Source organism: Bos indicus, chromosome 28 (genome assembly GCF_029378745.1).
Source record: "Bos indicus isolate NIAB-ARS_2022 breed Sahiwal x Tharparkar chromosome 28, NIAB-ARS_B.indTharparkar_mat_pri_1.0, whole genome shotgun sequence".
NCBI classification, from domain to species: domain Eukaryota; kingdom Metazoa; phylum Chordata; class Mammalia; order Artiodactyla; family Bovidae; genus Bos; species Bos indicus.
In genome coordinates, this window is record NC_091787.1 from 3,413,079 (window position 1) to 3,430,951 (window position 17,873).

The 17,873-nt window shown below is 43.8% G+C and overlaps 1 protein-coding gene across 1 annotated transcript in view; it reads right to left on the reverse strand.

The window, feature by feature from the left end:
• FMN2 (formin 2) overlaps nucleotides 1-17,873 on the reverse strand; it is a 357,570-nt gene that overhangs the window by 310,866 nt on the left and 28,831 nt on the right. The window contains exon 2 of the mRNA XM_070782159.1: nucleotides 9,929-10,095. Within this exon, the coding sequence (XP_070638260.1) occupies nucleotides 9,929-10,095 (167 nt within the window). The remainder of the gene's footprint in view (nucleotides 1-9,928; nucleotides 10,096-17,873) is intronic.

Sequence of the window (17,873 nt, forward strand, 5' to 3'; positions counted from 1 at the left end):
GGGTAGCCAGAGAGAGAGAGAGAAAAAAAAAAACTTTCCCACAAAAGGCTCTAACCTAATGCACAGCCTGGCCCTCTCAAAGAACAAAGGATTGAGTGAATACCAAAGGAGAGCTGGCCTGCTGCGTACAGGCCCCTCCCCTGCCGCAGGAGGCAGAGAGGCAGGTGGGTGACATCTGAGCCGGAAGGCAAGGGGCTACTCCAACCTCAGCCCCAGAGACCAGCATCCTCCACCAAACTGTGAGCAGGCTCCCAGTTGCTAACCAAGTCGTCCTGGGCTCCTGAACGGTTGACATCTGCCAGGAGGGCCGCAGTCTGAGATCAGCTCCCCAGAGGAGACACACAGCACACCTGAGACGGTGCTCCCGACCGGCTGGGACTGGGGAGGTGATTAAGATGCACGACCCACCTGGGACAGTGTGCATGCCACGCACCTGGTGAGCCACTTGGACCTGGGAAGGGCACAAAACGCATGCCCAACCAAGTCTGTGCTCCTGTGAAGTACCCGAGAACCTGAACCTGAGCAGCTCAGACCTGGGAAGTGCACAAAACACAGCGTCCGCTTTGGACAGTGCCCCTGCTGAGCAACCTGAAACCTGAGCAGTGTAGACCAAGAAAGCACATGCCGCCATGAGCTGGGGCAAATCCACTGTGGTCCATACACTGTGAGCACTCCCCACACACGCCAGTGGTATTTGTTTGCTGTGTTCCTCCCTCCCCACAACACAACTGAACAAGTGAACCTAACTAAGTGACCTTCTTTGCCCCCTTGTGTCAGGGCGGAAAGTAGACACTGAATAGACTTGGAAAGACAGGAAGCCAAAATAAACAAAGAAGAGGGAAGCACTCTGGAAGCGACAGGTGCAACAGATTAAAATCCTGTAGTTAATATTGACTAAGCATTGGAAGGAGCCTGTAGACCTTGAGTCTTCTCAAGGTGGAACAAGGAGCTATCTGAAACTGAACTGACCCCCACACTGCCCACAACAGCTCCAGAGAAATTCCTATATATATTTTTATTATTATCATTAAAAAAATTTTTTTAAGTTTTTTTATTAGTCCTTTAATTTTCATTTTTTATAACCTATTACGGAGAAGGCAATGGCACCCAATTCTAGTACTCTTGCCTGGAAAATCCCATGGACGGAGGAGCCTGGTAGGCCGCAGTCCATGGGGTCGCTGAGGGTCGGACACGACTGAGCGACTTCACTTTCACTTTTCACTTTCATGCATTGGAGAAGGAAATGGCAACCCACTCCAGTGTTCTTGCCTGGAGAATCCCAGGGATGGGGGAGCCTGGTGGGCTGCCGTCTATGGGGTCGCACAGAGTCGGACACGACTGAAGCGACTTAGCAGCAGCAGCAGCAACCTTGCAAAAAAGACCCTATTTTTAAAGCAAATTTCATATATATATATTTTATAGTTTTTATTATTGATTTTGTTTTGTATTTTTAATATTGTATTTTTGAGAGTGTAACCTCTACTCTAGATTTTTAATCTTTGCTTTTTGGTATTTGTTATCAATTTTGTACCTTTAAGAATCTAATCTTCAGCATCCATTTTCTCTTAGGGGTGTGATTACTGGCTTGATTGCTCTCTCCCCTTTTGACTCTCCCTTTTCTCCCCCTGGTCACCTCGATCTCCTCCCTCCTCCTTCTCTTCTCTACTTCAGTCTGTGAATCTCTCTAGGTGTTCTGGGCTGTGGAGAACACTTAGGGAACTGATTACTGGCTACATTGGCCTCTCCCCTTTTGACTCCTCCTCTTTTCCTCCTGGTCACCTCTATCTCCCTCCCCCCTCTTCTCTTCTCCACGTAACTCTGTGAACCTCTCTGGGTGTCCTTCACTGTAGAGAATCTTTTCACCATTAACCTAGATGTTTTATCATCTGTACTATATGGATGGAGAAGTGTTGAGGCTACTGTAAGAATAAGACTGAAAGCCAGAGGCAGGAGGCTTAAATCCAAAACTTGAGAACACCAGGAAACTCCTGATTCCACGAACATTAATTGACAAGAGCTCACCAAAAAGCCTCCATACCTACACTGAAGCCAAGCTCCACCCAAAAGCCAACAAGTTCCAGAGCAAGACATACCATGCTAATTCTCCAGCAACATAGGAACACAGCCCTGAACATTAAAATACAGGCTTCCCAAAGTCATGCCAAACCCATAGACACCCCAAAACTCACTACTGAACACTTCATTGCACTCCAGAGAGAAGAGATCCAGCTTCACCAACCAGAACACAGATACAAGCTTCCCTAACCAGCAAACCTTGACAAGCCACTAGTCCAACCCCACTCACAGGGAGCAACCTCCACAATAAAAAGGAACAACAAATTTCCAGCCTACAGAAAGGTCACCCCAAACACAGCAATCTAAACAAAATGAAAAGGCAGAGAAATATTCAGCAGGTAAGGAACATGATAAATGCCCACCAAACCAATCAAAAGAGGAAAAAGAATTCAGAATAATGATAGTAAAGATGATCCAAAATCTTGAAAACAAAATGGAGTTACAGATAAATAGACTAGAGACAAGGAATGAGAAGATGCAAGAAATGTTTAACAAGGACCTAGAAGAAATAAAGAAGAGTCAATCAATAATGAATAATGCAACAACTGAGAGCAAAAGAACTCTGGAGGGAAACAACTGTAGAACAGCTGAGGCAGAAGAAAGGATAAGTGAGGTGAAAGATAGAATGGTGGAAATAAATGAAGCAGGGAGGAAAACAGAAGAAAGAATTAAAAGAAATGAGGATAACTTCAGAGACCTCTGTGACAATGTTAAATGCCCCAACACTTGAATCATAGGAGTCCCAGAAGAAGAATACAAAAAGAAAGGCCATGAGAAAATACGAGAAGAGATAATTGTTGAAAACTTCCCTAAAATGGGGAAGGAAATATTCACCCAAGTCCAAGAAACCCAGAGAGTCCCAAACAGGATAAACCCAAGGCAAAACACCCCAAGACGCATATTAATCAAATTAACAAAGATCAAACACAAAGAACAAATATTAAAAGCAGCAAGAGAAAAGCCACAAATAACACACAAGGGGATCCCCATAAGGAAAACAGCTGATCATTCAATAGAAACTCTTCAGGCCAGAAAGGAATGGCAGGACATACTTAAAGTGATGAATGAGAAAAACCTACAACCCAGATTACTGTACCCAGCAAGGATCTCATTCAAATATGAAGGAGAAATCAAAAGCTTCACAGACAAGCAAAAGCTGGGAGGATTCAGCACCACCAAACCAGCTCAACAAATGCTAAAGGATCTTCTCTAGACAGGAAACACAGAAAAGGTTTATAAACTGGAACCCAAAACAACAAGTAAATGGCAATGGGATCATACTTATCAATAATTATCTTAAATGTAAATGGGTTGAATACCCCAAAAAAAGACAATGACTGGCTGAATGGATACAAAAACAAGACCCCTGTATATGCTGTCTACAAGACACCCACCTCAAGCCAAGGGACACATACAGACTGAAAGTGAAGGGCTAGAAAAAGATATTTCATGCAAATGGAGACCAAAAGAGGAGAGGAGTAGCAATACTCATATCAGATAAAATAGACTTTGAAATAAAAGCCATGAAAAGAGACAAAGAAGGACACTACATAATGATCAAAGGATCAATCGAAGAAGAAGATATAACAATTATAAATATATATGCACCCAACATAGGAGCACTGCAATATGTAAGGCAAATGCTAACAAGTATGAAAGGGGAAATTAACAGTAACACAGTAATAGTGGGAGACTTTAATACCCACTCACACCTATGGCTAGATCAACTAAACAGAAAATTAACAAGGAAACACAAACTTTAAATGATACAATGGACCGGTTAGACCTAATTGATATCTATAGGACATTTCACCCCAAAATAATGAATTTCACCTTTTTCTCAAGTGCACACAGAACATTCTCCAGGATAGATCACATCCTGGGCAATAAATCTAGCCTTGGTAAATTCAAAAAAACTAAAATCATTTCAAGCATCTTTTCTGATCACAATGTGGTAAGATTAGATGTCAATACTGGAAAAAAAAAAACATTAAAAATACAAACATATGGAGGCTAAACAACATGCTTCTGAATAACCAACAAATCACAGATGAAATCAAAATATGCATAGAAATGAATGAAAATGAAAACACAACAACCCAAAACCTCTGGGATTCAGTAAAAGCAGTGCTAAGGGGAAGGTTCATAGCAATACAAACTTACCTCAGGAAACAAGAGAAAAATCAAATAAATAACCTAACTTCACATCTAAAGCAACTAGGAAAAGAAGAAATGAAGAACCCCAGGGTTAGTAGAAGGAAAGAAATCATAAAAATTAGGGTAGAAATAAATGAAAAAGAAACAATGGAGACTATGCCAAAACTCAACAAAACGAACAGCTGGTTCTTTGAGAAGATAAATAAAATAGGCAAACCATTAGCCAGACTCATCAAGAAACAAAGGGAGAAGAATCAAATAAACAAAATTAGAAATGAAAATGGAGAGATCACAACAGACAACACAGAAATACAAAGGATCATAAGAGATGACTATCAGCAACCATATGCCAATAAATAGGACAACTTGGAAGAAATGGAAAAATTCTTAGAAAAGAATAACCTTCCAAAACTGAACCAGGAAGAAATAGAAAATCTTTACAGACCCATCACAAGCTTGGAAATCAAAACTGTAATCAAAAATCTTCCAACACAAAAGCCCAGAACCAGATGGCTTCACAGGTGAATTCTACCAAAAATTTAGAGAAGGGCTAACACCTATCCTACTCAAACTCCTCCAGAAAATTGCAGAGGAAGATAAACTGCCAAACTCGTTCTATGAGGCCATCATCACCCTAATACCAAAACCAGATAAATATGCCACAAAAAAAGAAAACTACAGGCCAATATCACTAATGAACATACATGCAAAAATCCTCAACAAAATTCTAGCAAACAGAATCCAACAACATATTAAAAAGATCATGCCTCATGACCAAGTGGGCTTTATCCCAGGGATTCAAGGATTCTTCAATATCCACAAATCAATCAAAGTGATACACCACATTAACAAATTAAAAGATAAAAACCATATAATTACCTCAGTAGATGCAGAGAAAGCCTTTGACAAAATTCAACATCTATTTATGGGAAAAAAAAAAAAAAAAAACCCTCCAGAAAGCAGGCATAGAAGGAACATACTTCAACATAATAAAAGCCATATTTGATAAACCTACAGCAAACATTATCCTCAATGGTGAAAAATTGAAACCAATTCCCCTAAAGTCAGGAACAAGACAAGGGTGCCCACTCCCACCACTGCTATTCAACATCCTTGTCTTGCTTCTGACTTTAGGGGAAATGCTTTCAATTTTTTGCCACCGAGGATAATGTTTGCTGTGGGTTTATCATACATGGCTTTTATTTTGCTGAATTATGTTCCTTCTATGCCTGCTTTCTGGAGTTTTTATCATAAATGGGTGTTGAATTTTGTCAAAGGCTTTCTCTGCATCTATTGAGATAATCATATGGTTTTTACCCTTCAATTTGTTAATGTGGTGTATCACATCAATTGATTTGCAAATATTGAGGAATCCTTGCATCCCTGGGATAAGCTCACTTTCTCATGATGTATAATCTTTTTAATATGTTGTTAGATTCTGTTTGCTAGAATTTTGCTGAGGATTTTTGCATAAATGTTCATCAGTGATATTGGCCAGTTTTCTTTTTTGTGGCATCTTTGTCTGGTTTTGGTATTAGGGTGATGGTGGCCTCATAGAGTGGGAGAAAAAATAGCAAACAAAGCAACTGACAAAGAATTAATCTCAAAATATATACAAACAGCTCATGTAGCTCAATACCAGAAAAATAAACGACCCAATCAAAAAATGGGCCAAAGAACTAAACAGACATTTTTCCAAAGAAGACATACAGATGGCTAACAAACACATGAAAAGATGCTCAACATCACTTATTATCAGAGAAATGCAAATCAAAACCACAATGAGGTAGCCTCTCACACCGGTCAGAATGGCTGCTATCAAAACGTCTATAAACAATAAATGCTGGCGAGGGTATGGAGAAAAGGGAACCCTCTTACACTGTTGGTGGGAATGCAAACTAGTACAGACACTATGGAGAACAGTGTGGCGATTCCTTAAAAAACTGAAAATAGATCTGCCATATGACCCAGCCATCCCACTGCTGGGCATATACACTAAGGAAACCAGAATTGAAAGAAACATGTGTACCCCAATGTTCATCTCAGCACTGTTTACAATAGTTAGGACATGGAAGCAACCTAGATGTCCATCCGCAGATGAATGGATAAGAAAGTTGTGGTACATATAAACAATGGGATATTACTCAGTTATTAAAAAGAACACATTTGAATCAGTTCTAATGAGGTGTATGAAACTGGAGCCTATTATACAGAGTGAAGTAAGTCAGAAAGAAAAACACCAATACAGTATATTAATGCATATATACAAAATTTATAAAGATGGTAATGATGACCCTATATGCGAGACAGCAAAAGAGACACAGATGTAAAGAACAGACTTTTGGACTGTGTGGGAGAAGGAGATGGTGGGATGATTTGAGAGAATAGCATTGAAACATATATATTACCATATGTGAAATAGACAACCAATCCAAGTTCCATGCATGAAACATGGCACACAAAGCCGATGCACTGGGACAACCCTGAGGGATGGGATGGGGAGGGAGCTGGGAGGGGGATTCGGGATGAGGGACACATGTACACCCATGGCTGATTCATGTCAATGTATGGCAAAAACCACCACAATACTGTAAAGTAATTAGCCTCCAATTAAATTTAATTAATTAATTTTTTAAAAACACACATTTTCCTTCCATTACTTTCAAGACCTCAAAAGTCCTGGCTCAAGAGTCCCTTCTGACCTTGTGTCCAGAAACAGTGGCTATGCAGGTCCTCATGCCATGCCCACATCCCTCTCAGGGCCTTTGTGCTTGCTACTGGGCTCCTGAGGGGACCTTCCCTCCAACCTCTCCTTAGCGCTCCAGACATTACCTGTGGGGCCCCAATCTACACTCTCCCCACCCCACGCCCATCACTGACCATATTCCCCTGGTTGACTTCCTTCACTGCACTTATCAGAATCTGACATGAATTCATTATCTATACTTTCATCTGGGCTTGTGTTTGTGTCTTAAGTGTCTCATCCCACTGCGAAGAGTGTAATTCAGGAGAACAGGACCTGGCTCAGTAATCTCTCTCTGGAGCCTAGAACACTGTGTGGCATGTAGAATGCGTTCAGTAAACATATGTGAATGAATGAACATTATCACTCAAAGACCTTTGCCTTTCAGTATTCTTGAAATTTTAACCCAGTGAAAAGGTAAGGGAGAATGTTAAATCCTTTCATATTTTCTGTAGCATTTCTAAAGCAAAATATTAGGCCCTAAAAATGTATAAAATAACTGGGACTAAACCAAGAGGGTTGACTGAAATAGGTCAGTCCATAAACTGCATGAGGATGCTCTCCAGATCCAGATGTAAGCCCTGTGCTGGGATCTGTATGGATGGAGATGGGGGCGGGAGTGCCCTCAGGGAAGGAAGCAAAGGTGGGGGTGGGAAGAGGGCCCTCGTGAGCTTATACCCACAGGCTGGTCTGTCTCAAAGGACAACTGTCCTCAAGAGAACTGCTGGTTAGAAAATCTCCCAAGAGCAGAGAATCTTTCCAGCTGGAAGCCAGCAGAGAGGCTAATTATCAGAAACTCCTCTCCCCACAGAAAGTGCATTCTTCCCGCTTCCCCTACTAAGATCTGTTTATATTGATTCCTCTCCCAGGCTTTGAAGAAAAACAGCGATTGTGCATACAGTGAGTGCACACTTCTGTTGTTGATATGCCATTTAAATATATGAAATAACGTTTCTTGTTTCGAGTTAGGTTTGACTTGGGGGAGTGGGCGCGGAGGGCGGGGTTGGAGAGGTAGCACAGAGCCAACAAATAAAGTCAGCAAATGCAACTGCACAAAGTTGGAGAAAGAAATTCCCCACTCTGAGGAAATTACTTCATACTATAGTAAGGGGCTGCATTTATTTTGCTTTTCACTCTTTATGCCATACCCAGCTGCCCTCCAATGACCAGGCTGGGAGGGGTTACTAGGCTCTCTAGCATAAGAATAGAGAGCGGTGAGGAGCAAGAAAGTACTAGTTCAGTGATTTTTTATAAAAGGAGAAATAGGATTACTCTTTTCAGTTTATTTCAATTCCACATTAATAGACTGATAGACTTTATTTCCCCTGGAGAAGGAAACCCGCTCCAGTGTTCTTGCCTGGAGAATCCCATGGACAGAGGAGCCTGGTGGGCTACTGTCCATGGGGTTGCAAAGAGTCAGACATGACTGAGCAACTAAACAACAGACTTTATTTCTGAGCTTTAAGGGAAGAAAATGCAGTCAACTTGGGAATAGTTTTAATCAAAAAGCAAGTGTTAGGAGTGATAAGTATTGGCCTTTATCCATATTTATTTTAATTTGTAGTTGCAAATTGATATATCTCCTAGAACACAGCTCACTAAAACTTTTAGGCCACAACAGTCTCCAGGTTCTACCCCTGTAATAACACACACAGCTCTCAAAAAGGGAAAGGGAGGAAAAGTTTTTAGTTATCCAATTCTTCTCACACAAGAAAAAGATTTACTGAGCAATGGTTAACTGCTATGTCATGAATGGACATACAGACAGATAGACAGATGGGTGGATGGATGAATGGATGGATGGAGATAATAAGTGATAGATACAGATTGATATAGTCAGGATATATACAGAGATGGATGATAGATGATGGATGGATGGATAGATCAGTCAATCTTAAGAAGAAAGCCTCACAAATCCCAGTACATCCCAGGGAATCTTCGTTCACATGGGAAGTATTAAGAAGATCTCACAATATTTTATGTGGTTCATTTTCCTAAAACTGAAGGGAGACCACAGCTGTGATGGGTAAAGGATAGCAAGGGGGAAAAAAAAAAAGCAGATGCATATGGACATTTTGGGATTTACTCTCTCTTCTTGATCTCAACCAGGGCTCATTTCCAGTATCTCTCTGCACTCCTCACTACAGCACCCTTGTTCAATGGTACACACACACAGAGGAGACACGGGTGCAATCAGAAGCAGGGCACAGGCATAAGCAGCCCACATGGATGAGACCCACTCCTCTATGGCACAAACTCCGTGCTCCACACAGGGAGCCGAGCTTCTCCACTTTCCTCATGAGAGAATCCTCTGTGGGAATTCTCACACATCTGGCTTTAGATGCCCACTCATTACAGCCCCCAAGGTCACACATGTACCACATACCTGAGGAAGATGAGCAATACTCTGGCTTGAAAGCAAAAACCCAGCTATGCTGTCATTTGTTATGCATTATGAAACAGCCGGGAATGATTGTTCTGCAGAATTAACCCTCTTGGTGAGTGGGAGCCGGGGAGAAAGCAGACAGGACTGCTTCGTGTCAACAGTCGGTACACAGATGAGCTGTGAACACATGGGAATAGCGCTGTAAGGCCCTCAGAAACCTGCCGCCTCTGGGAACAAAGCTTCCAGCCTCCGAGCTGCTTCTGAAGGTACATCCATGACCAGTAAAGTCGGAAACACTGACTCAGAGCCACTCAAAACCCATCACTGGTTAAAGAAGGCTAGAAAACTGCTGAGAGTGGCCATGTGTTAAGAAAAGGAAGTTTGGCAAATATACTTAAGAATCTCGTCAGAAAGGAAACACAAGTGTTAAGCTGTCGTGGGGAAGGGGCAGGGGCAGGGAGGCCTGCATCGCATGAACGTGGGGCGAAGGGCAGACACACATCAGAGCCGCTGTTGCCACTGCAGCTGCCTCTCAGTCAGCGAGTCCTGTGAACTCTCCTACTTACATCAAACGGAGCTGAGCTGGACTGGGCGTTCTGCCCGCACGGTTCCCGGAAGCAGTCGCTGAAAGGAAGGAGGAGCCCCATGGCGATGATCCGCGAGCAGAACTTCTCTGCTTCTTCTGGAGGCCCGTTCTCCTGCTGGCTGAACAGCTTCTCCAGCAGAGTTCTCCCTGCAGGTGAGACACGGTCGTTAGGCAGGAGCACTGGCAGGTCCCCAGCTCAGACTCCCTGAGGAGAGGCGGAAACACAGCTGGGGCGGCGCCATTGCCCAGGCTACGCCGTGCGCAGAGAGGACTCTGTGGGCGGCCCAGGTACCACACGGGGAAGGTCGCCTCCGGGTCTCCCATCCCCCAACACCTCCTGCCCCCAAAGACAAAGAGGCCATGCGATGGGCCGTCCATCTTCTGCTCTGTGAAGAAGCCGCATAGCAGCTTGGAAATCCTCCTGCCGTCGCCAAAGGCTGTCTGAGGAGGCAGCCAGGAGCCCCCATTTGGGCTAAGAAATGTCAGTGGCTGATATTCACAGTCTTGTATGGCGACGGTGGGCGGGGGGCAGGGCAGGGGGTGAGAGGGAGACAGGCACCAGCCCCTGGAAGCGGAGAGGGCTACCCAGCAGAAAATGTCACCCTGAAGTGACAGAAACGCAACATTTCCTCACGTGCGCCCCAGAAACACCACATGTCAGACCTTTGTTAGTTTCCTAGAAGAGACTAGAGAAGAGAAGCACACAGAGAGGAGACACCAGCAGTGTCTGGGCCCACTGGTCCCAGAGCTCTGGGTCTTGGTCATGGAGAGAGCAGGACTCTGGGGAGTGGGATCCAGGAGTCCGCCTGTCACTGGTCACCCAGAGCCAAGACCCACAGGCCCAGTCCCTCATCTGTCCTGACACAATTCACTCTCTAACTTACTACCCTTCGGAAATGATCCCGCTGGCTTCATGCTGACTGACTATGGTGGAAGGAACAGGAAGTCTCCTTCCCCGCCACCAACTGTTGGCTCAGTTCCTGCCCTGCTCCTGCCCCTCCTCTATGAGCAGGTTCAACCTTCAAATTTAGGTTAAAGCCACTTATCCAGAAAAGCTTCCAGAGACCCCCATCTGCCCTCTTTTGGCAGCCTTCAAAGCTCCTCTGTCATTAATTATTTTAGTTAATTATTTGTGCAATTATTTGTTTAATGTCTGCCTTCCTTGCTGCTGCTGCTAAGTCACTTCAGTCGTGTCCAACTCTGTGCGACCCCATAGATGGCAGCCCACCAGGATCCCCCACCCCTGGGATTCTCCAGGCAAGAACACTGGAGTGGGTTGCCATTTCCTTCTCCAATGCATGAAAGTGAAAAGTCAAAGTGAAGTTGCTCAGTCGTGTCTGACTCTTCGTGACCTCATGGACTGCAGCCTACCAGGCTCCTCCTTCCACAGGATTTTCCAGGCAAAAGTACTGGAGTGGGGTGCCATCGCCTTCTCTGCTGCCTCCCTTACTAAAACATAAACTCTCTGACAGCAGGCAGACATCCTGCAAACCTGGCCACTTGCACATAAGAAGCATCAGTGAATACTTTTAGGATTTCTGAATGAATACAATGCAACGATTCTTTGGCAAAGAATTGTTCACGTCATGGTCAGATCTGGAAATGAATTATCAGTCTAGACCATGGTTAGAAAACTCTCTGTAAATAACCAAAGAGTAAATATTTTAGGCATTAAGGGTTATGGAAACCCTCTGCTTATGTTCTTCCTTGTTTGTGTTTTATTTTGAAAAACTTTTAAAATGTAAAAAGCATTTTCAGCTTGGGTCTGTGAAAGCCAGGCCCAACTCTACATATCAGTCACATCTAAATTTCAAACATATACACACTCAGCTCTGCAGGACAGTAGCCACACAATTTTTGTGTCTCTTCTTGTTGCTGTTTGTAAAACAAAAACTAAAGAGTCAAGATCTACTTCTGATACACAGAATAACAGAACAGGGCAGAAGAGGCTCTGTTTTCTCCATTCTTGTAGGTCAGTAGAGAACATCTGGTCTCCCAGGACATTTTCTGAGGGGAAATAAAAAGCTTTTTCCCTATAGAACTTAAATTTGTCTGCACCTCACTGGATCCACACTTAGGAAACCATATTCCTCAGTTCTCAAGTCATTGATTATTATTACAATAAACCCATTTTATAAATACATCTTACAGTAGGCCTGCAAATGGTCAGAAGACTAATTAATTCTCTTTCCTATAACTCAATCTTGTATATGAAAGAAAACAAGGGAGACCAGGTCTTGTGTTTGTGTGTATATGTCCAAGAGTGAAAAAAATGTGTGTGTGTGCATCGAGTCAAAAAATTATCAAAAGTGGGGAGAGGGCTTCCCTAGTGGTCCAATGGTTAAGAATCCATCTGGCAATGTAGGAGACACAGGTTCAATCCCTGATCCAGGAGGATTCCACATGCTGCAAAGCAACTAAGCCCGGGCACCGCAACTACCGAGTCCACCAGCTGAAACTACATAAGCTCACGCATCCTAAAACCTGTCTCCACTGTAAGAGACGCCACCAGTGAGAAGACTCAACAAAGAGTAGGCCCCTGCTCATGCAACTAGAGAAAGCCTCTATGCAGCCATGAAGACCCAGCACAGCCAAAACAACATATATTTTTTAAAGTGGTTGGGGAGCAGTCTGGGAAAGAGGGAAGCACAGTGCCAGAGCTTCGTGCCCTGAGGACCAAACACCCTTCAACCTGAGCATCTCAGCTGCAGCTTCCAGCCCTGAGCGTGTGGTGAAGGCCATCGTGCCACAGCACCGTGGGATCCCATCTCCAGCTCTCCAGCTTTTTCTGTGACAAACTCACCCTGTGTTCACAACAGCCCAGGTGCCCTGGAGGCTTCCTCTCACAAGCCTCTTAGATGGAGACATTTATATCAAATCCCACACATCTCAGGGACAGGGAGTGGGGGAGATGGGGTTCTTGATCCCACAAGCAATTCTGAAATGACCTGACTCCTTCAAAACCCTCTGTTCTCTTGAAACTCTCCTTGTTCTTCCTTTTGCATCCACTCCCTCTGGTCCTTCTCTCCCCGACTAAGTCCTCCACCTCATCCCTCACCACCCTGGTCTCCACCTCAACTCCTATCACTGTCACCTGCACTTAGGAAGATAACTCACCCGTGACCTTGAGCCCTGCCTCCCGTGCCTCCTGTACCCCCACAGAAACCATCTTGTCCACCACTGGGAGCTTGACTGCTTGCACCAGGAAGTCAGGATGGGTCTGAGCTCACTCAGCCCTCAGGGCTCTCTGTCACCCTTGGGTTGAAGCCATGACTGAAAAAGATCCCACCTCCTGTGTCCTCTGTCTCCCCCACTCCACCCCCAGCTCACCTACCACTTCCCCCTCCAGCACCTAAGAGCCCTCCCTGGGGTTGGCAGAACACCAAAGCGCTCTGCCCAGGATATCTGTAAGACCCACCCTCTCTCACTTTATCTATGTTTCTGCTCAGCTGTCACCTCCACCCAGAGACCTTCCCGACCGCCCTTCCAAAAACAGCTCACCCAAGGTGGATGAGAGAAGGATTGGGATGTTAGGATGAGCAGTTGCAAACTATTATATAGCAAATGGATAAACAACAAAGTCCTACTATAGAGCACAGGGAACTGTGTTCAACATTCTGTGATAAATCACAACAGAACAGAATACTGAAAAAATGTGTGTGTGTGTGTGTGTATATATATAAATAACTGAATTACAATTACTTGGATGTACATCAGAAACTGGGCTTCCCAGGTGGTAAAGAACCCACCTGCCAATGCAGAAGATACAAGAGACACCGGTTGGATTCCTGGGTCAGGAAAATCCCCTGGAGGAGGGCATGGCAACCCAGTCCAATATTCTTGCCTGGAGAATCCCTTGGACAGAGGAGCCTGGTGGGCTACGTTCATAGGGTTGCAAAGAGTTGGACACAACTGAAGCAACTTAGCATGCGTGCACACACATCAGAAATGAACACAATGTTATAAATCAACTATAATAAGATTTTTAAAAATAATAAAACGGCACCTACCACCCTTTCCCAAGACCCCCTCCATCCTTCAGAGAGCACTTGGGCCCTAAACTCACGTGAGTCTCAGACCATTCCTCCTCGTGGAATGTCAGCTCCATTTCAACAGATGCCCGAGTCTATTCAACACGTTTCCCCAAAACTTCAAGGAAGGCCTGGCACGGAATCACCAGTTCATGTTTGATCACAAGTGAATCAATACATGGATATCTAATCCCCAACCATGACCTTCTGGCTCTGGTTCTGCAATCTCCTGTAAACCACTATCCCCTACATGGGCCCTGAGTCAGTCATGGTCACATGTGAGGTCACTACCCTGCTCATCAGGTCAGTCTAGACTCCACCACCACAGCCAAGCCTTCACATCCCAGCACCCCAGTGCCTCTCTCCCTGTCACATCAGCCTGGCTGTCCCCCTGTCCCCTGCCTATACCTCAGCACCTCAACACCATGTAAGACACAAGTGCTACCTGTTCTCACTTTACCATCTTAACTATAAACCTCAGTAAGGCTCAACCCTGCTCTGCATTCTCAACTTAGCTTCCAGTTGCCTCCCTCAAACCACTCTTTCCAGTGAGATGATGAACTTCTCAAAGTTTTTACAAAGTCTTATTCACTGAGAACATGGAAGAATCTGGGACTGTGTATACTTGGAATACCCACCCCTGCACCTCCAATGGCACCCCACTCCAAAACTCTTGCCTGGAGGATCCCAGGACGGAGGAGCCTGGAGGGCTGAAGTCCATGGGGTCGCTGAGGGCTGGACATGACTGAGCGACTTCACTTTCACTTTTCACTTTCATGCATTGGAGAAGGAAATGGCAAGCCACTCCAGTGTTCTTGCCTGGAGAATCCCAGGGACGGCGGAGCCTGGTGGGCTGCCGTCTATGGGGTCTCCCAGAGTCGGACATGACTGAAGCGACTTAGCAGCAGCAGCAGCACCTCCTTCTGCCTCCTCTTCATGGTGGACACCCTGCTCCAGACAAAAGCAAGTTCTTCCCTTTGTGTCCTGAATCGAATTCTTTGCTGCATGCATGAAACTTCACTCTTTAACTGTTCCTTCTCTCTGAATCATGAACATGCCCTTCTTGACCAGACATTTCCAGAATCTCAAATACATTAATTTTTTAAAAAGTCTCCCTGACCCCACGTCATTCCCTACTACCAGCTACTGTCCTATTTCTTGGCTTCCTTTCACATCAAAAATGCTAGCTATATCATGAGAAAGTCTACAAACAACAAAGTATTGAAGAAGATGTGGAGGAAAGGGAACCTTCGTACACTGTTAGTGGGAATGTAAGTTGGTGTAGCCACAATGAAAAACAGTATGGAGGTTTCTCAAAAACTAAAAACAGAACTACCATATGACTCAGCAATTCCACAGCTAGGCATATATCCCGGAAAAATGATTCAAAATGATACGTGCATTCCTACGTTCACAGCAGCACTATTTATAATAGCCAAGACATAGAAGCAACCTAAAGGTCCGTTGATGGATAAAGAAGATGTGGCACGGATATACAATGGAATGTTACTCAGCCATAGAAAGAATGCGATAATGCCATTTGCAGCAACATGGATGGACCTAGAGTGTATTATGTTTTGTGAAATAAGTCAGAAAGAAGGACAAATACTATATGATATCACTTATATGTGGAATCTAAAACATAATACAAGTGAATGTGTAAAAACCAGAAACAGACTCACAGACACAGAAAACAAACTTATAGTTATGAAGGAGTGGGGAAAGTGGGGAAATTTGGGGCATGAGATTAATGAACACAAACTATCATACATAAAATAGATAAGCAATAAGGCTTTACTGTATAGCACAGGGAATTGTCCCCAATATCTTGTAATAATCTACAATCTGCAAAAGTACAGATTTACTGTATGGTATACCTGAAACTAACATAATATTGTAAATCAACTATACTTCAATTAGAAAAAAACCTGCCAGAAACTTGCCTGGTGGTCCAGTGGGTAAGACTCTACACTCTTAATGCAGGGATGAAGGGTTCAATCCTTGGTCAGACATGCTGCAACTAAGACCCAGTGCAGCTAAATAAATAGATAAATACTAGAGGGAAAAAAAGGAAAGCCTGCGAGCTAGAATTACCGACACCTGCTACCTCTGGCCCCTCTTCCTGGTTCGGTCCACTCTGCACTGACAAGCCTAATCTGGCCGCCATCCTGAGTGCAATAGACACCGGTAACCAGCATGACACCAAAGACATTCTCACTCCATGTCCATGCCCTCAGAACGTTCTCACTGTTGACTCACTCTGACTCCTTAGAATACCTTCCTCTCATCCTCTGATGCTCCATTGCCTCCACCTTGCCAGCCACGGTCTCCTGAAGCCCTTACTGGCTTCTCTGCTAAGTGTGTTAAGTACACATGCTTCAGGGCTCATCCCATGGCCTCCACTCCACTCTTCCCATTTTTCTCTCCTATAGTCTAACCTGTCTGCACACACTCTGCCCCTTAAAACTGGGAAGGCCTTCTTGATGGCATCAGGAGGACAGCAAAAGGACTCCTCCTTGGAATGCTTCAGGCATCTACATGAAGACCCTAAGAACTGTATCCTAAAACAGGCAGCCTGGGAAAGAATGTGGAATTTTCAAGAACCACCAAACCGGCAGTGAGCTCTATTTCCTCCGGGATCCTTCATTTGGACTCAAGGAAGCCTGAGACCCATAAGAGGGCATCAGCACTGGCTGGGATAACTGGAGGGGGAGATTTGGCCACATGCATCAGTAATCTGTCAAAATTCACCCCTTGACTGCCAAGTTCCAACTCTGGAAAATCTATCACAGATAAATGACCAAAATGAAGCATCACAAGATTACTGTGAAGATTAGATGAGGTAACGCATGTAAACTTCTCAGCACAGTTCCTGGTACAGTAAAAAATGGCTTGTTACTAGTAAAAAAAAAAAAAATGAAATGTCCAAATACAAAAACATAGATTAAAATAAATGATAGTTTTATATAGATGACAGCTTACTATACAGTCATCAGAAGTCATGTTATTATAGAATAATCATTCAAACACATTCAATATATGAAAAGGAAAAAGAAAAGTAAAACTCAGTAGATGTCAATGGAGAATGCAAGTGCATCAAATTGCCACAAATAACAGAAAATCAATGGGAAAAAAAGAAATCATACTACCCTTCCAGTATGAACTATATTTGGGGGCAATAAAACATACCTAGTGATTAAAGAAGGCTGAACACCAAAGAATTGATGCCTTCAAACTGTGGTGCCAGAGAAGACTCTTGAGAGTCTCTTGACTGCAAGGAGATCAAACCAACCAATCCTAAAGGAAATCGACCCTGAATATTCATTGGAAGGACTGATGCTGAAGTTGAAGCTCAAATACTTTGGCCACCTGGTGTGAAGAGCTGACTCACTGGGAAAAAAAACAAAAAAAAAACTGACGCTGGGAAAGACTAAAGGTAAAAGGAGAAGAGGGCAACAGAGGATGAGATGTTTAGATAGTATCACCAACCCAACAGACGTAAATCTGAGCAAATTCTGGGAGATGGTGAAGGACAGGGAAGCCTGGTGCACTGTAGTCCATGGGGTCACAAAGATTTGGACATGACTTAGAGACCTAAACAATGAGAGATTAAAGAAAAGTCTTCAGTAGAGGAAAATTCCAGCCCCAAAAATGCAAAGAAATGACAACATTTGAAAATCACCATCCTTAAGTGTTTACTTAGTGAATAGATGGGAAACCCATTAAAAAAAGGTCAATTGAAAAATCTGCAAATAAAGATCAAGCTGTCATCCCCAAACCCGCATGTCATTCAGAGTCAACACAACAGAGGCTGGCAAGCATGGTAAGTTTAGTCGATGGGTAGGGGGGATGCTTGTGATGCTTCATTTAGGATATTTATGATATCTTTTTGAT